This window comes from Vicia villosa, linkage group LG1 (assembly GCF_029867415.1).
Source record: "Vicia villosa cultivar HV-30 ecotype Madison, WI linkage group LG1, Vvil1.0, whole genome shotgun sequence".
Classification (NCBI taxonomy): Eukaryota; Viridiplantae; Streptophyta; class Magnoliopsida; order Fabales; family Fabaceae; genus Vicia; species Vicia villosa.
The window spans coordinates 215,246,465-215,265,878 of record NC_081180.1 but is presented as its reverse complement, the minus strand read 5'-3'; the positions used below and the strand labels follow the sequence as shown (position 1 = coordinate 215,265,878).

At 39.5% G+C, this 19,414-nt stretch overlaps 2 protein-coding genes and 1 long non-coding RNA gene across 5 annotated transcripts; 1 reads left to right on the top strand and 2 right to left on the bottom strand.

Annotated features, from left to right (window-relative positions):
• Window positions 1–3,904: 3,904 nt before the first annotated feature.
• LOC131594725 (uncharacterized) lies at window positions 3,905–7,009 on the bottom strand. Its single transcript, XM_058866932.1, has 2 exons — window positions 6,009–7,009; window positions 3,905–5,921 (listed from the first exon to the last, which is right to left on the bottom strand). Exons 1-2 carry the CDS (start codon window positions 7,007–7,009, stop codon window positions 3,905–3,907), a joined length of 3,018 nt encoding a protein of 1,005 aa, XP_058722915.1.
• A 4,901-nt stretch (window positions 7,010–11,910) lies between these two features.
• Window positions 11,911–15,414, top strand: LOC131622443 (uncharacterized). Of its 3 annotated transcripts, none has more exons than XR_009289905.1 (4): window positions 11,911–12,081; window positions 12,551–12,649; window positions 13,286–13,433; window positions 14,035–15,414. It is a non-coding gene; the product is annotated as an uncharacterized LOC131622443 (long non-coding RNA). The 3 variants fall into 3 exon arrangements; XR_009289906.1 differs by having other exon boundaries at window positions 11,911–12,175; window positions 14,603–15,414; XR_009289904.1 differs by having other exon boundaries at window positions 11,911–12,175.
• Window positions 15,415–17,642: 2,228 nt separating this feature from the next.
• LOC131594719 (aquaporin NIP1-2-like) lies at window positions 17,643–18,453 on the bottom strand. Its single transcript, XM_058866921.1, has 4 exons — window positions 18,424–18,453; window positions 18,092–18,316; window positions 17,799–17,996; window positions 17,643–17,711 (listed from the first exon to the last, which is right to left on the bottom strand). The coding sequence occupies exons 1-4, from the start codon at window positions 18,451–18,453 to the stop codon at window positions 17,643–17,645; spliced, it is 522 nt and encodes a 173-aa protein (XP_058722904.1).
• Window positions 18,454–19,414: the final 961 nt, after the last annotated feature.

Genomic DNA, 19,414 nt, shown 5'->3' with positions numbered 1-19,414 from the left:
TGATTTAATTGTCGAATTCACTGTTTCCCCCTGTGTTTCAGGTGAAAAATGGCCGAAGAGACTCGCCCGACGGCATCTGGCTCGTCGTCTTTAACCCCTCCGGCCCGGCAGGAAGTGCCCGGATCGGCCTGGGTGCACCCAGAGGCGTTGGACGTCGAGAGTTTCTTCGTGGATGATGATTCAGATGTTTTTACGGAGGTCGGGGATGGATGGTCGGTACTTATCCCGGCCGAAGGAGATCGTATCTGCGACGTGTACACTCCTGATCTGCTCCCTATGTATGAGGTCGTATTCCGGGAGATGGGATTTCGGGCCCCTTTTACTGAGTTCCAGATCGGCGTCTTAAACCACTTAGAGGTACCCCCTTGTCAGCTTCATCCTAACTCAATTGCCTTCATCCGGGCGTTCGAGTTGGTATGTGCTCATTTGAAGATAGGGGCGACTATCCCTCTGTTCTTCTACATATTCTGTGTGCAGCGCACGGTGCGGGAAGGTCTCTTTGGTTGGGTATCTTTAAAGCAGTCTAAGAAGATATTCAAATCTTACATTGATTCTCTGAAGCATTTTAAACCTCGCTTCTTCTTCATCCGTCCTCAGTCTCAGTAGGCTCGAGATAGCGTTTTCGCTCAGGTACCGACCTTAGATGTCCATGGTCGTCCTGTGCTTAACGATATTGGGGAGCCAGTCACCTCGCGTCGGCATCGCTTTAGGTTCTTTTGGTCCCGTGATCATTTTGAGTACCCTACTGATTAGTACATTACCAAGCTCTCTGATTTAGATGAGGATGCTCGGGGAGATTATGCTATTCTCCATAAGTTTGTCCAGGGTCTTCCTCCTGTTGCTAAGGTGGATCGATCCGGGGCGTCTGTGGTTTGTGAAGATGGGCAAATTATTTGGGAGCCAGGAGTAATCAGTATAAAGGAGCTGTTAGCTGAGGGCACTGATGAGGGGGCTTTTACCTATCTGGGTATTTGCTCCTTTGCTTTTTAGGCCATATTTGTTTTGTTTTTTATTGTTTTTCATAGCTTTTTGATAGTGATTTTCTTGATGGGCTGGCCTCTTATGCTTTTTTCTTTTTCTTTGCAGAGTCAATGGACCGTGCCCGTTATGACCGGATGCTTAGGCAGGCCAGCAAGTTGAAAGGGGTTGTTAAGAATAGTGCAGGTCCTCGGTTAGCCGCTGTGCAGAGGTCCCCAGTCGCGGGTTCGGGTGCTTCCTCCTCCTCCGCTGGTGTTGCTGGTTCCCCCCTGAGGAATTCTGATCAAGATGAATCTTTGAGGCCGGTTACAGTGCTTCCTTTTCCCCTCCGTCCACAGCCTGATCCGGACGCCTTGGTCCGCCGCAAGCGCCAGAGAACTGAAGTCGTGGATCTTACCCAGGAAGAGGCTGCTGATATCTTCACCTTTCCTTCGTGTTTTCTCCAGCCCAGATTCTTCGAAGGCGGTCCTTCCTTGACTATTCCGCGTGCTGAGTCTCTGCATATTGAGGGTTTGGAGCCTTCGGTCCGTCAGAGGTTCCTTGTGCAGGATGCTTCGGCTATGGTCCGGCTTTTGAAGATGGCCACCCTCTATGCCCGCTCGGCGCCTTTGTCGGTGGAGGCGGCGAGGTTGCTTCAGGATCAGGTCAAGATGATGACTTCTGCTGTGGAGGAAAAGGATCGGCTGCTGACGGAGATGGGCGAGGAGCTGGATGTTGTGAAGGCTCGGCTAAGCAAAAAAGAGGGTGCTCTGGGGTACCTGCAAGGTCAATACACCTTGCTCTCCAGAACTCTGTATGGAACAATGCTGTCTTCCTCGGTTAGAGAGACCTCTCTTTGCCGTTCTCAGATTCCTGTTGAGGATGAGTCGGAAGAGGAGAGGGCTCTTTTAACCCGAGCAGAACTGATCCAATACATCAGAATCTTGGGGGGTGATTGTGTGGCTGCTGTCGAGGATACCTATAACTCCACTATGGCCCAACTTAAATTGAAGAATCCGGGGGTGGAGTTGGTGGTTGAAGGTACCGGGCCTTACCATCGTGTAGAGGGCTACCAGATTGTTTCTCCAGCCTTTGGGGAGGAGCCGGTGACGCAGGAAGCCGAGGATGCCCGAGCCGAGGAAGGTGTTTGATGTTTTTCTGTCTAAGTGTGGGGCCTGCGTGCCCATTATTTTGTAATGTTGTTTATCTGGGGGTATGCCCCCCGTTTTGATCCTGTATGTACAATTTACCAGGTCGGTCTATATGGCCGTAGTTGGACACATTTTAGGGCTGTTTGCCCGCTTTTATTTAAACGCACTTAGTTTTTAGCACTTTTGTGATTTTCTTTGGGACTTGTGCGCGTGCGTTATGAGTTTTTTTTTGGGAGATGCGTTATCGTTTTCCAATGTCTTTATTCTTTAACGGCACATTCGTTTCCCAAGATTATTGTTCCCCTTCTTCCCTTATAAAAGGAGGTCTTATGGACCTCTCTTTCTTCATTTCTTCGCAGGGATGGGTGGAGCTAACAAGAAAAAGGTGTCCTCAACCTCGTGCTGCAGTGGGGTGAAGAAGGTGAACGAGAAGAAGAAGGCTGCGACTGGCTCTGCTTCTCGTTCTCGTGGCTCTTTGAGTTCAGATGCTCGTGCTAGGGAGACTGGTGTGAGAATCGTGATTAACGCGGATGGTTCCGAGACCGAGTGGGATGAAGACTGGTTTCAGTACGTTCACTCGGAGGAATTTGCCAATCGGGAGGAATGAAATGTTTTCTTTTCAATTGTTTGTTTTGTAATTTCCCATTAATGGATGAATAAAACACCGTTCCTTTGTGTATTTGTGTTGCCTTTTATGAAGATTTGCTCGACTTAAGATGTGTTGATCGCCCAGTGTATGGAACTGTGGTCGAATGCCGGGGACGTGTGCCCGGCATATGGTGAGTCTCAGATTTCTTTGTGTTGAGTTCCGGGGCTCATGGCGTGAACGGTCCCTTCGCGAGCGGGGTGTTCTGCCATCATGGTACTTGCTTACGATGGGGATGCTCGGTATTCAGGCCCCCTGAAGGACAAGGAGTCTGTTTGATTAATAGAGCAGGCTTCTGTCGTTTCGTTTCATCTATAGGTGCTCGGTGTGTACCAGGCCGTACCTGTGGTCTTAACTGTAATATTGGTTAAGCTTTTTGGCGTTCCAGGGTCGAGCGAGTTCTTCTCCTTGCAAATTCTCTAAGTAATATGCCCCGTTTTCAGTCTTTGCTCGGACACGGTAGGGGCCATCCCAATTTGCGGCCAGTTTGCCTTCTCGGGAATCTTTGTGGTTTCTTTTTAACACTAGGCTGTCTATTTTAAATTCCCGTTTAATGACCTTAGCGTCATGTCTTAGGGCAATTTTTTGTTTAAGCGAAGCTTCGCGTAGAGCGGCCCCAGTGCGAATTTCTTCGACCAGGTCGAGCTCTTCTCTGATTGCCTCGGTGTTACCCTCTGTCTCGAGTGGCTCTTCGATGCGTCTAGAGGGCACATGTATTTCAACGGGGATCATGGCCTCCGTTCCGTACGTCAGTCGAAAGGGGGTTTCCCCGGTAGTGGAATGTGGTGTAGTGCGATAGGCCCACAGGACGCTGTGCAACTCTTCTACCCATCCTCTTTTTATTTCGTCTAGTCTTCTTTTGAGGCCCCTCAAAATCACTCTGTTGGCTGCCTCTGCTTTTCCGTTTGTTTGTGGGTGTTCGACTGACGCGAAATGTTGCTTCGTACCTAATTTCGTGACGAATTCTTGGAAGCGCCCGTCTGTGAACTGGGTGCCGTTGTCGGTGATGATAGCTAATGGTACCCCGAACTGGGCGAGGATGTTTCTTTTGTAGAAGCGGAGTACGTTCAAGGATGTGATTTTGGCCAGTGGCTCGGCCTCGATCCATTTGGTAAAATAGTCGACCGCAACTATGAGATATTTGTTCTGATTACTTCCGGTTACGAACGGACCGAGGAGATCCATTCCCCACCATGCAAATGGCCAGGGAGATGATAAGGATTTGAGTTCGTTGGGGGGGCGCAAGGTGCATGTCCCCGAAATGCTGGCATTTGTCGCATCTCTTAACGTATTCTTTGGCGTCGTCTTGCATTGTTGGCCAATAGTAACCTGCTCGGAGAGCCTTCCGAGCGAGTGATCTTCCTCCTATATGTTGGGAATTGATTCCCTCGTGTATCTCTTGGAGTATGTGGGGGACTGTGCCCTCGTCTATACATCTGAGGAGAGGTATGGAAAATCCTCGTTGGTATAGGCGATTTTCGACCAGGACGTACGAGCAAGCTCTTCTTCGGATGGTGGAGGCCTCTTTCAGATCGGTGGGCAGGAGATCACTTGTTAAGTAATTGTACACGGGGGTCATCCAACAGGATGTGTCTCCTATTGCGTTTACGAGTGAGAGGGAGGATGGGATTTCGGTGCTGGGTTTTGGTAATATTTCTTGGATTACGGATTTGTTACCTCCCTTCTTTCTTGTGCTCGCTAGTTTTGATAGGACGTCTGCTCGAGCATTGTGTTCCCTTGGGATGTGTTTTACTTTGGCGCTCCTGAATCGGGCCAGTATTTCTTTCACGAGGGCTAGGTATTCGGCAAGGGCTTCACTTTTGACCTGATATTCGCCCAAGATGTGTGACGCGACCAATTGAGAGTCGGTAAATACCTCAATTTCCTCGGCTTCCAAGTCGTTTGCGAGGCGCAGCCCGACTAGCAGGGCCTCATATTCTGCTTGGTTGTTGGATGTTGGGAATGATAGTGAGAGGGATACCTCTATGAGGGTTCCTTCTCCACTTTCAAGAATGATCCCTGCCCCGCTGCCGGTCGAGCTTGAAGCGCTGTCTACGTATAAGGTCCACCTTCGGGCGTTGTTGTTTGTTGTTTCGGGGAAGGCCATTTCGGCTATGAAGTCCGCCAAGACCTGTGCTTTAAGGGCTTTTCTTCCCTCGTATTTGATGTCGAACTCCGCAAGTTCCAACGACCACCAGAGCATTCTCCCGGACATGTCAGGGCGTGCACGCAATTGTTTCACGGGTTGCTTGGTTCGCACGACTATGGTATGTGCTAGGAAATAGCGTTTGAGTCTTCGGGCCGCGGTTATTAACACGAGTACGACCTTTTTGATCTGTTGATATCTGATCTCGGGGCCTTGGAGTGCTTTGCTTGTGAAGTAAATGGGTTTCTGGCCTTCCGAGGTTTCTCGTATCAAGGCCGCGCTAATGGCCTCGGGGGCTACGGCGAGGTAGAGGTATAAGATTTCTCCAGCTTCCGGTCTAGATAAAACTGGTGGGCTGGATAATTCTCGTTTGAGATGGGAGAGGGCGCGTTCGCACTCTTCCGTCCTTTTGAATGTGGTCTCTTTGCGGAGGAGTTTGAATAATGGTAGGGCATGCTGCGCGGATTTGGCCACGAATCTAGATAGTGAGGTGAGCATGCCGTTTAAGGTTTGGATTGACTTTTTTGAATTTGGAGTGGGCAAGTCTGAGAAAGCCCTGCACTTATCCTGGTTGGCTTCGATTCCTCTTTCTGTTAAGTAGAAGCCGAGGAATTTTCCCGCTCGGACGCCGAATATGCATTTTTCCGGATTTAATCTCATTTTACACTTTCGGGCTTGCTCAAAAACCTTTTTAAGGTGAGCGGCATGATCGGTTTCCCGTTGGGATTTGACGATCATATCGTCCATATAGACTTCAAGCATATCAACTATTTCTGCTTGAAAGACTTTGTTCATCATGCGCTGGTACGTCGCACCACCGTTCTTCAGACCGAATGGCATTACGTTGTAGTAATAGTTGCCCGATTCAGTCATGAAGGCCGTATATTTCTTGTCAGTTTTAGCCATGGGTATTTGATTGTACCCGGAATATGCGTCCATGAATGAAAGTAATTTAAAACCGGCGGAATTATTAACTAGTTTATCTATGTTAGGGAGAGGGTAAGCATCTTTTGGGCAAGCCCTATTAAGATCGGTGTAGTCTGTGCACATGCGCCATTTTCCATTTGATTTTTTAACAAGTACGAAATTGGAGAGCCAAGTAGTGTACTTGGCCTCAGATATAAACCTGGCTTCTATGAGGTCTTTTACAGCTAGTTCGGCCGCAACCGTTTTTTCTAGTGACTGTTTTCTTCTCCTCTGAGCGACGGCCTTGCAGGTCGGGTCAATGGTCAGGTGATGGCAAGCTACCTCTGGGTCGAGGCCGGGCATTTCTGCAGCGCTCCAGGCGAATAGGTCGGCGTTCTCACGGAGGCAGGCTTTGAGTTGCCTTTTGGCCAGGTCTGGTAGGTCTGATCCGATCTTGACTCCCCTGGTCGGATCTTCTCCGAGGGCTACGAGCTCAAAATCTCCGTTCGGAATTGGCCGAAAGATCCCTTCTGATGCGCCTGAGTTGATGCTCTGCTCGGGTTCTCCCGGAAAACAACTGTCAAGGTCGACAGTGTCGATGCGGGGCATAGATTTGTTGGTTTCTGAAGTAGCGTTGGTTGCTGTCTTCTCTTGGCCTGGTGTTTTTATCGCGCTCAGGCCCTTGGCGGAGGCTTCAAAACACCTTCTGGCTGCTTCGATGTCGCCGTGGAGTGTCGCTACTTGTCCTTTGGTCGTATAGTATTTGAGCTTGAGGTGTACGGTTGAGGGAACCGCGATTAATTCAGCCAGAGTGGGGCGTCCGAGGATGCATTGGTATATTGATGGGCAGTTGATGACTAGAAATTGGACTTTCACTGCCCTGGTGGTCTCTACTGACCCTATCGAAACTATGAGTTCCACGAATCCCCACGGCTTGGTTATTGTGCCATTGAATCCTTGTAGGTCCGATCCTACGTTTGGTGTAAGGTGACTGTTGTTCAGCTGCAACGTCTTGAACAATTGGGAGTACATGATGTCCACTGAACTTCCCTGGTCGACCAATATGCGTCGCACGTCAAAATTAGCCATCCGTGCTCGGATGAGGAGCGGAATGGTCACATTAGGTGCTCCTCCGGGCATCTCTTCTTTATAGAAAGATATTGAGGAGGGACTGCCTTTGGCATGGTCGGAGGTCGAGGCCATGTTCGCACTGGCCGAGATTAGCTCGTCGAACTTGCGTTTTACGGATCCGGCGGTCAGCTTGCTAGCTTGCTGAAACCCCCGCCCGATATAACCATTGAGGACGGGAGCCTCTCCCATGTGCTATGGGAGGAATAAGTGGTTGCTGCGTTGGCCCAGTCAGGGAGGTAAAAATATTCCGGCCTGGTAATGCTCATGGCCACTTGCATGGCGGGCGTATCCTCCGCCGGCTTTTCCTCGGTGACTGGCTTAGCTTCTTTAGCGGCATCCTGCTTCTTCGCATATTGCTTTAGATGTCCCTCTCTGATTAATATCTCTATGGCATCTTTAAGGTGGATGCAGTCCTCAGTGTTGTGCCCGTGGCCTTTGTGGAAACGGCAGAATTTCGATTTATCCACGTTTGGTCGGGCGGGCAAGCTCTTAGGGAACCAGACCTTGCCCGTCTGAAACTCGGCGTTTGCGCATTCGTTCAAGATGCGCTCCCTTGAAGCGTTCAACGGGATGTACTCTCGAAATTTCCCCGCACGGGCTTTGTAGTCCTTGGGGTCCCGAGTTTTATCATCCTTCTTTTTGTCAGTTCCTCGGCGAGACTCATCTTGGCGTGCATTTTTACTGCTCTCTTCGTGCCTGGAATTGCGGACGACGTGGGCGGCTTCTTTCTCCTCATACTGTATGTAGGCTTGGGCTTTGAGGAAGAATTCGTCAAGAGTGGCCGGAGTTTCAATTCCAACGGCTTTAGCGAAGTCCGAGCATGGTCAGAGGCCGCGCTCGAGCAAGAACTTCTTCATATGGGCAGTGGTGGATACCTCTACGGCTTCTTTATTGAATCTTTCTATGTATGCCCGTAGGGATTTGTCCTTTACTTGGATAATGGCTTCCAAGGAGGCTTCTAACTTTGGGTGTATTCGGGAGGCCGTGAAATGTCTGGAAAAAAGTTTTCCGAGCACCCTCCATGATGTGATGGACTCGTCTGGCAAACTTTTATACCAAGTCATGGCTCCTTTTCGAAGGGTGGTCGGGAACAAACAGCATTTAATGGCGCCGGGCACTCCTCTATAGTCGAGAAGGGCGTCGATGTTCTCAATGTGCTCGTCTGGATCTGTGGTCCTGTCGTATGTCCCTAACGGAGGGGGTTTTTCGAGACCCGTTGGTAGGGGAGCATCTAGAATTGCCTGGGATAAAGGACCATGGCGCTCTTCCTCGTCGTTGCTGGCAGAGGGAGAAAAAGATCGACTCTGGCTGCGCCTGCGTCGCCTCCGATTATCGTCGTGTTTACCCAGGGGTGATCTAGACCTCCTTCTTGGCCGGGGGGACTGCGAGCGATGACGGGAATGCTGATCGCTCGGTCGTTTCTTGGAAGATGGATCCCCATTCTTCTTGGGGGAAGGGGACAGTGGACGTTTCTTGGTGACCCCTTCGCGTCGAGTACGGGTTTTGTGATCGGGGGGAGTTCTTGAACGGCCCTTCTGTTCGTGGGCCCCGATTCGGCTACTTTGCTATTGCAGGAGCGTATTGCTCTGGGCAAGAGCAGCTAGAACAACATTTAGTGTCTGGTCCGGGAGAGTCTGCCCTTTTGAGGGGAAAGGGTTGCCCAGATTTTCTTCGTGGTTGTCCTTCCCGCTTGTATCTTCGAAGCGATGAGATTGATCATCTTGGAGATCTTTAGGGGAAGGGGATGCTGTGACACCGTCTCGAGGAACGGTGTTTCTGGATGAAGGAACGATGGAGATGTCGTTTTTCTTGAGAATTGCAGCGTCTAATGACGAGGGATCTTCGTTATTGCCGACCATGAGTAATGATTTGGTTAGAGCTTTGGTTCCTAGGTTCTTGCAGGATACAAGAATGGATCAAGAAGGTGCAAGAAAGAGGAACGGGGGAGCTAGAGTTCCCACAGACGGCGCCACTGATCTTACCGAGCAGATCAGATGACCAGCAACAATGAAGGCTTGAAGTTCGGGATGATGAAGATGGGAAAAAAGGGTTGTACCTGCAAGGCACTTCGATACCAAAGTAAGTATGTATTCCACAAGGTACAACAAAGTATTAGGGTTTAGTGGTAAGAAAAAGATTACCTTGCCCTCTGTATGTAGAGGGCTATTTATAGGAGGTTTTGACGAGCGAATTGGACTCCTCCTTCTAGGGCGGATATTCAGGATACGCGTGGACTGTTTGTTTACCGGGCACGAGGGGTCCTTGTGGTCGGTCACTTGGCCTGTTTGCCCAGTCTGGTCGGATGGAAACTAACACGCGCGTCCTGAATCGTATTGGGCCGAAGGCGGGAATGGCCCAATTTGACTGGATTGGGCCGGTCCAGAACAAGTACTAAACAAAATAGTTGGATATAAAAATGAAGGTTCATTAACTAGTCAAGGAAAAATCAAATAGTTAATATAAAAAAATCCAAAATAAATTGTTAGAGTAGTATGACAAGTTTATTAACGTCACTACCCAAGTTTTTTACATCAAAATTTTAAATCAATTAGAGTTGTTGTGTCCTAAAAATTCTGTAGGTATATGTAAAAAATCCAACAAAACATATGTGGCTGAGAACTATTCGTGGCAAAAAAATTCTCTGGTATATAAAACAACAAACATTCAACATTAAAAAAAATAAGCATTTTTCGTGTGCATGTTATACTATTTAATATGATTTTAATTTCTTTTTTAAATAAGCAATGATTATAAGATATCGTACTAGGGATGCAACCCTTACAACAAGAACACACTAGAAAGTGTTGGTACAAAGTAATGGTAATTTATACCAATCATAAAAATTAATCCTACGCGATGATTCCCTATTACAAACCTATCTCCAAGAATAATACAATATATTAGATATCACCTCATCAAAGCTAAAAATGGCGTTATAAAAAATGATGGTATTTCTCATAGTCCAAATGCACCATATTGAAGCCATCCAAATTGTATTTAGTTTAACTTTAATGTTGGTATTTTTCACCTTGTCTTGGATACACCCAAAGCTCTCGAACTCTTCAAGAGAAAGATCAACTTTATTACCCAACCAAATAAAAATTCTATTCCATACCGCGTTTGAAACGTGGCATTGATAGAAAAGGTGCTCCAAAGATTCCGGATGATTAAAGCAAAAAGAACAATCAATGGAAGTACAATTAGACACACCTCTATTGGCTAGGAGAACTTTTAGCGGTAGTTTATTGATGAAAAATCTCCAAGAAAAGATCTTGATTTTTGCCGGGATGATTTTAATTTATTAATGTACAGTGCTAACCGAGCATATAGGTGAGAACCACCTTCATTATGATACCCATTAAATTGACATATTGCACAATCAAAATCTTGTGTTAGATGTTTTTCTTGTTAGATATATTTTTTAACTTATTATAAAAAAATTGTTAGTCTAGTGTTTATAATTGCATATTATTGATACGATAATTTTTTATAATAATATTGAAAATTATTTATCCTAAATTATTTTATTCAAATATTTTTTTCACTCTTTTAATTATATCCGATCAATTCAAATCAAACCAACTCATTGTTTCTCGATGCGACTCAGTTTGAATTTTATTGGAAAAAAATTGCAAATCCAATCCAATCCGTGTCGATTTGGACATTAAATTTTTTTGAAACTAAATCAAATTGACCTGTAAATACCCCTAAACTCGAGTGATTTTATATTTGATTTTCGTATTAACACCTATAACAATGGAATGGATATCCTTATGTCTAATAATAAGGATCCTTATTATGTAATAAGTTTAAGAAAGGATCCTTAATTATTATATCAAACATGATGTAGTTTATTTCAAATTTGATAATCAGACATAATATAAGGTTTTAGTTTATTTCGGATTTTATTATTAGACATACTGTGTCTGTTTGGTAAAAATAGCGGTTGACTGATAACCTAGCTGATAGCTTATAGCTTATGACTGATGGCTGATGGATTATAGCTTATAGCGGATGGTTGAGACTGATAGCTTATAAGCTAACTGAAGTGTTTGGTAAAATTAACGGTTCAATTAACTTATAAATGTAAAATGACATAAAAGATATTTAATATATAATTATTTTATTTTAAATTAAAATAATTATAAGGGTTCAAAATGAATTTTAATTAAAATATTTGGGTGTTGAGAAACGCTATCTTGTTAAATATTTTTAACTTTGACGAGTGTTTCACTGCTGTTGTGCTTGTTTCTTGGAAGTGGTTTAGGTCAGTTAATGTTTCATCTGTGTCATGTAATTTTCACTTCTAGAATATGTTACCTCTATCGTGTATTAAGAGGTAATTGTTCGGTCGGTTGTATCTTCTTTGTGATTAATACCATTACTTATTAAAATAATAATAATAATAATAATAATAATAATAATAATAATAATAATAATAATAATAATAATAATAATAATAATAATAATAATAATGTATAATTGAAGTACAAGTTCAAAAAGTAGTAACTAGCTAGGTCTTTCTTTATTTGACAACAACTATTTTAATTTAGATGATGTTATATGTATGATGTCAAAATATGATATTACTTTATATTAAGTGTAGGTTTGGTTTTCAACATACTTGTGCCAACCTCTTTTTATTAGTTGAAAATCGGGGTCTCTTGATAAGTTTTTATTAGATCAATGCAATTTAAATTTCAAAGGCGAAAAAATGTTCAATATTTAAAATAGGGGTGGAAAATGTGTCTGGTGCATCAGAATTGCTTATTTTTCCCGCACTTTTTAGGGAGTGAGTCAAAATTTTACTTTTGTATCCTCTAATAATTTTGCTACAGAGTGTATTTCTAGTTAATCTCCATGTAATCAAGTACCATTAAATGCAAATAATTTTATTAGTGTTTTTTCGCACGTAGTTATACGAATAATATTAATATTTTTACTAATATTATAACTCCGTCTTGAAAAATGATAATAATTTAAAAAAACTAAACACGTTCTCTTTCACAAACACGGGAATACACCACTCTCGGCAAAACACGATCTCACCCTGATTTGGATAATCTCGATCTCGCTCCCTAATCTCGACCTCAATCTCGCCATTGATCTCAATCCCCATCCAACTTTTGTTACTGATTTGCATGGTTCGTTGTCTCCGATTTCACTTTCCAATCTGCACAATCTCCCTCCGATCTGTGCGCAACCTCCAATCTTCACCGTGTTTTCTATTTGATTCATGTATATCAATATTTTTCGCTTAATCCTGTTTACCCACACACAATTTCACAACTATTTTCAACAATGTTTCAATTTCTTCTATATGATTTTGTTGGAATTTAATTGGGGTTCCCATTGCTCGATCCAATCCATTGTACATTATCTCCATTGAATTCTTCTTCTTTTTTGTATGCACTTATCATGTTTGTTGAAAGTCCTCACAAACTTTTTCCTTGCTTTTTGTTTTTGATTTTGATTTTCCCATATTCACATGCTTTCAATTAATTTGATTTACTTTTAAATTTACAAAATAGGGAAACGATGTTCACAAGTGTTTTAAATTTCTGTTGTTATGTTTGCCTACTGATGTTTATTTTGATTTGTTTGTCTTTGTAGATGTCAACTCTTACAATCTGTTATACAAACTTGCAAATGGTGAATTCATAAGTCTGTTTCTTTAGGTATCTTGAAGATCGCTGAGTCAGCTACTGGATGGTATTGAGTTTCATATTCTTTGCTAAAAATTTTGCATACTTTTTAGCATTTTATGATAGGAACTACTATAATGTATATGTTTATTCCTTGCGGACCCAAACATTCCTTGAGGATCCGATGTTAAAAGACATGTGTTATGTCTGAACTATTTCATGTTTTGGAAATCCCTTTCACTTATGTCTATACAATATCCAATTTGGTTTATATGATCCTTCTGTTATCTTACTTATATTTTTAGTCAAGTAATCCAATTTGTAGGGGAAGTACAAACATTCTCTTAAATAGTTCTTTAAGTGATACGTAATTGGTTCTCCCTTGCATGAACAATCAACTTTTTAAATCCAATGTTATTATTAATTTAATAGCGTATGCTCGTAGTACTTAGTTAATAGGAGTTAATAGGAAATTAACCACATCATGTTTCAATTTTGATACGTCCAATTCTGAGTTTTTATTTTTTTATATGGTAAATTCGTTTTTTTATAACCTCCCTCCTTTGATCAGACCATAGGCCATATGTCATTATCCACTCTTTCTAGTGGTGGAGTTGATGAATATGGGGGTGGAGCTCCTTGGGGAAGGGAATAGGTGTTGCAGTTTTTAACCTTTTGTTCTTCTTCATACTCAATTTTTCAGTAAGCTGATCTTTGTTTATAACATGGAAACCTCATTGATCCTGTTCAAAGGAAGGTGCAAACATTACTGAAGTCTACACTTGCTGATGCAGTTTCCATTATCCGAGCAAATCCTACTGTTTTGGAAGGTCTTGGTGCTTATTTGAAAGGTAATTAATCTAGATATTTTCAATGTTTGGTGGTTTAGCCTAGTGTTTGCTGGTGACTGTCAAGCATTTACAATGCATATAATTTATCCCACACTAACACTTCAAACCAAAGACATGTTTGGTGCATGTTACATGTGATCACATTCGAACACTTATTTTATTAACTTATTAATTAATGGTGTTTATGTGTCAATATCATGTCTATTGCCAGTGTTACTAATTAAAAAAATACAATATCTTTTGGCTTAATTAAATAGATGTTTGGAGTTACGACTTTGCTATTAAAATAAAAAAGATTGTAATGAACTTGGAAGATATCATTTGTTTCCAGTGAACTATGAGAAAGCAGATTTTACACCTTTAAAACTTTGGAACTATGCAAATGTAGATTTTGTACAGACATAAATAATACTTCTTCATTTTAAAGATTAGATGATACTAATAATACTTAAATGCCAAACATTGGTTATGGTTCAGATAATACTGTTACTTTCTATCATTTTTTTCTTCCTTTTTTTCTTTGTGTAATCATTATTTTTTTCTTCCTTTTTTCTTTGTGTAATCATGTATATCGATCCTTTGTGTTTTTCTTTGGGAATAGAAATAAAACACCATCCCTAAGGCAACGAAGGATAGACATTGGTTATGGTTCAGATAATACTGTTACTTTCTATCATTGCAACGAAGGATAGGCTCTCTCAGATTACCGGTTAGCAAAAACGGTGTGACAGTGTTGGGAGAATATCCGGTGATAGTGGGTGTAAGGAATCATAGTTCTACAAAAGAGAAATGAATTCACTGATCTCAAAACGGGTCGCTGTCCCAACATCGTCAAGAGAAGATAAATGTCTACACCATAAGGTCAGCATAGAGAATCCCGCTAGTAGCAGGCCCAGGCACTGGAAAAGCTGGCCGATGTATTCATTGAAGGATAAGTTATCCTTATGATTTCTAAATTACAACTGATTGGTGTGCACCGATTCAAATATTTTTAATGTTTATCTTTACAATCGTATAATCAGTAGGAATGGTGTTTAGTTAGAGGATCTTTACACCATAAGTGTATCTTTGACATGTTGTACTTTGCATATTATAGATGGCTTTTTGAATTCCATATGCAAGTGTAACTGTTATAAATTGATGCCATCTAACTTTATTTCAAAACACAGAAGTATAATTACAGGAAATGTCTTCACCTCGCTAGTACACCAGCTTCGAGGTCATATTGTCATACGGTAATCCTTCCAATGTTTGGAGTAAAAAAGGTTCGTCATGAGAATTCGGCTCTAACAACACTCGAGGATGGATCGTGCTTAATTTCATCTGTGAAGGTTTAGGCTTGGATTACCGAGATGTCGAACCATCTAGATCTGTCAGCGTCACACCTCTTTGATGACCTTTCATTCGATCAGTCAGTCAGCAAAGAGATGAGTCTTCTTATAAGTGATTTACTTTACTGTGACTACTAAGTGTTTGATAGAATGTCATGTGTGTTATGATCTGTTGTTGAAAACACTTAGAAAAGTTTATGTGAATGTCTAGAGTTCGTGTAGTTATAATAACTGATGTTAAACCGTGATGAATGGCTGCTAAACCGAGCTGTTCCAACTGCTGTTCTGAGTGTTGGAGGGGACGTAAAGTGTCGTGCCTGTTTATGAGAAATGCTGAGATTTCATAGTAACTTAATCAATGAATATGCTCTAAGAATTTGATTGTGCAGCTAGGGAACATTTGATATGCGGAGATTTCATAATAACTTAACTGTTATGGATGAACATTTAATATGCGGAGATTTCATAATAACTTAACTGTTATGGTTCAGATAACACTGTCACTGTTGTAATGGTAGACATGTTTAAATGTTAGTAGATGCAAGTGTATAGGGAGTTAGTAGTTAAAATCTATTTAGTAAACCAAAATAGAATGTGATGTGATTTTGATGTATTTTGCTTTTGTTAATGATATTAAATATTGCTTTTTAGTTGAATGTGATTTTGATGTATTTTGTTTTTGTTAATAATATTAAAAATTGCTTTTTAGTTGTATTCTTATCTCAGTAATCATCAACAATTATGATACCTTATAAATTTTATCTGTCAATTTTTTTAAAAAACTAAGTCCAATTAATTTTTATTAGAAATAATTATTAAAAAAATTAAGCCTAATTAATTTTGATTAAAAATAATATAAAAAAATGTTGTATATTTTAGCTTGAGGTTTACTGCGAAAATTTTCTGGCAATATTATAGTTGTATAGTTGGAGAAATATAATTTAAGACTCACGTTTTGCTACATTTTAGCAATGGTTTAGCTAGGAAACTCAATATATTTGTTTGAGTTTTGCTAGGAAATTTGGAATTAGCCGCCCAATCTATGCTAGGGCATATATTGTAGCTAATCCACAACAAATCTCCAACTAACTCTGTTTGATAGGAATTAGCTACAAATTAACTATTATTTCTGTCGTAGCAAATCACAGATTTTCTTGTAGTGTAACATGATTAATTGGGGTTGTTTTATATGATTATTATTTTTAGCTTAATCATAATTTTGATCCCTATTTTCATTTTCTTTAAAATTTAGAGTCTCAATTTTAAAATCAAATTTTATTAATATTTATAATTATATAAATTATTATAATAATTAAACAATATTAAGATTATAAAAAAGAAAATTGTCAAATTTTAAAAATGAATTACCTTTTAAAATTATTAGGATTGTAGTGTTACCAACTGCACCATATATCAATAAATTTATTTATTATTAATCATATAATATAATAATATGATACATTTAAATTATTAAGAAAATTATTATACGATATAATAATAATTTAAACTAACAAGCTTAAAAAAAATTTCAAGTTATAAAAGAAAAATAATATTATATTTACACATTATTAGAATTATATAGTCTGACCCATGATTTATTTGTCCGACCATTAACCCAATAACTAAATAATTTGACCAAGTCAATGATCGGTCCAGATTTTAAAACATTGATTAAAACTTTCCATCATGAAGATTATTAAATACTCCCTCCGGTCTCAATTATAAGCAAACATTTAATTTTTAGATTCATTCAACAATTAATGTATTTAGTCTAATAATAGACTAAATACATTGATTGTTGAATGAATCTAAAAATTAAATGTTTGCTTATAAATGAGACCAGAGGGAGTACTATTAAAACCTCATCAAATTTTAAAGTATACACTGATATTTATTGAGGTCAATTAAAATGATACCAACACTCTAGTTTTTAGTGACAACCAAAAATCATAAATATAAATGACATTTATTTAATGATCTTAACTTATTACTAAAAAATTTCTTTATATATATATATATATATATATATATATATATATATATATATATATATATATATATATATATATATATATATATATATATATATAGGAGAAGCTAATGGATATTTTAAAATTAGAAAGGGTGTCGGTGTTATTTTAACAAGGTAGAAGTGGGTGCAATTTTCCTTTCCTTTAGTTATCCGTAATACAAAATTAATTTAAGCAGCAGTAAAATAATATTTCTTATATTACAAAATTAATTTAAACACGAATAAAATATTATTTCTTTTTTAGACACCTGAATTTTATTTTATTTTTTAAATTGTCGATTTATAATTAGGATGTTCTTTGTCTTGGTGACCTTGTTTATATTGAATGACTCATTTTTTAATAAGCAAGAATAATCAAGAAGAGCACTAAAGGATACTTCAATCCAATTACAATAAAGTTACAAAGACTCAAAAAACTACACCAATCAACCTAATGCAAATTGTTACAATTCTCATTACATAGGGCAAAACATCCTCACAATCTAAACTTAACCAAATAAACCAATTCATCAATGGCTATAAAAGCCCCAATTGGACCAAACCAACTAACAAACTTATTACCGCATAGGCCATCATCATAACTCCCTTAAAGCCATAGAGCTCAGAGATTAGCTCACGTATCGATTTCTTATTGAATTTAAAGAAAGTATACGCCCATGATCCACTCATAGCTCCAATTATAGGTGACACCAGATGTATACATTCCTCACTTATAAATGCTGGTCTTAAATTTCCGGCTGGATTCATTAATGCTCTTGTGATTGGTCTGTCAAATATATTTTTTTCTCGTTAGCATAACATTATTCACAAACTGATTTATCATATTAATTTAATAAAGAAATAAGATCAGTACCCAACAAACAACGCACTAAAAATAAGTGTGGCTCCAATTATCTGTCCAACTAATTCACGGATCTGCATTAACAAAAAACTCATACATTTACATTGGCCAATTAATTATTTAATTATTATTATTATCAAGCAATAAATTTAAAAAAATACCTTTCTTCTATCAATAAAAACTCCAAGAATGATGAACAAAGTATAGAAACTGATTATAAATTCTATAACAAAAATTTGAAGGTTAGAACCCGCAGGTACTATTCCCACAAAACGATTTTTATTCTCACTAAATATAAGTTTGAGAATATCGGTTGCAAAAATTGAGCCAACATCTTGAGCAACTACATGTATTGGTACCTGCAACTTAAAAATAAATAAAAATTAATACTTAGGAAAAAGTTATAGTTGTAATAAATATACTTTCTTATATAATACTGTGTTTGGAAATTAACCTGCATTAATGGAGGACTTTTGAAAATTACATGAAGAATTGTGATTAAATTACAAAAATGAGCACCATATGTAAAACCAAGAATGGATACAAATATGGACATTGTAAATCCCCAAAGACCAGCAATTCCTGGTACTGTCACTACATTATCGTTGTAGCGATCTGTAGTTATTGTACCACCTCCAGCAAATATTAAAAAGAATATTCCCAGCAACTCTGTTGTAAACTATATTAAAAAATAAACAAAATTGTTGTTATAAATAAAAGCTACATTGAGGTTTCCATTGTTATATAATAGTAATACCAAATCTTTCAAAACATCATAAAAATTACCATATGCCTAAGAGACTTAGGATCTTCCATGTTTGAGTTTGTTTTGATACCGAAATTTTCAGATATGTTGGATAGAACATATTTTCACCAATTTATATTAAATTGCATTTTTGCTTAAGTGTCAATCTCTTAAACCCTATTGAATTATTCTTCCTAAATTTTATGTTTCGTTAAAAGCAAAAAAGGAGCAATTAATGATCGGAAAAGAAATAGTAAAATTCAAACTTTCTACATATTCCACGCATAAAAATAGTATATGCAGTTGAAAATTTCGTTATCGTGTCACCCTTATATATTATATCTCTTTAAATAATTAATAATTCTAATTTCTTTTGCTGGATGTGTCTCTAGCTTCCATGGGAGGGTGGAGAGACATGTTTGGAGCCGGTGCCAATGCAGCAGAAATTCTGCAGCTGGCCTAGGCGCTGCCCGTAGACGTTCCAGTCCGGGCTACCGATGACAGCGTCAGATGGCTGATGTCCGATGACAGTTTGTTTTCTGTGTCGTCTTGTTACGTCGCATTATGCAAGAGGTATATTCCTTTCGGTCCGTGTCCGTCCAATTGTTATGATCTTGTCTTTTCTTCTATTTGGAAAGTCGATGTTCCTTTAAAAGTAAGAATTTTTGGATGTAAATGCTTTTGTAATAGAATACTTACTAAAGATCTGTTCAATCATAGAGGTATTCTCCTCTCTACTTCCAATCTTCTGTGCTTTTTTTGCGAAGACTCTCCCGAATCTTTGAGTCATTAGCTTTTGGCTTGTTGCAAAGTAGAGGTTGTTTGGAAGGAAATTGTCGGTTGATTGGGCTTGACTTACTCTAAAGCTATGGATTCTAAAGAAAGTTTTTACTTTTGGAGTACTTCTTGTCGGCTCTTGAATATCAAAAGGGGCCGGGTGGGGGGTGTTTGGTTAGCCATTGTTTGGTTCTTATGGCTGCTTAGGAATGACATAATTTTTAAGCATTTTGTTTGGAATGCTAGGGATGTGGT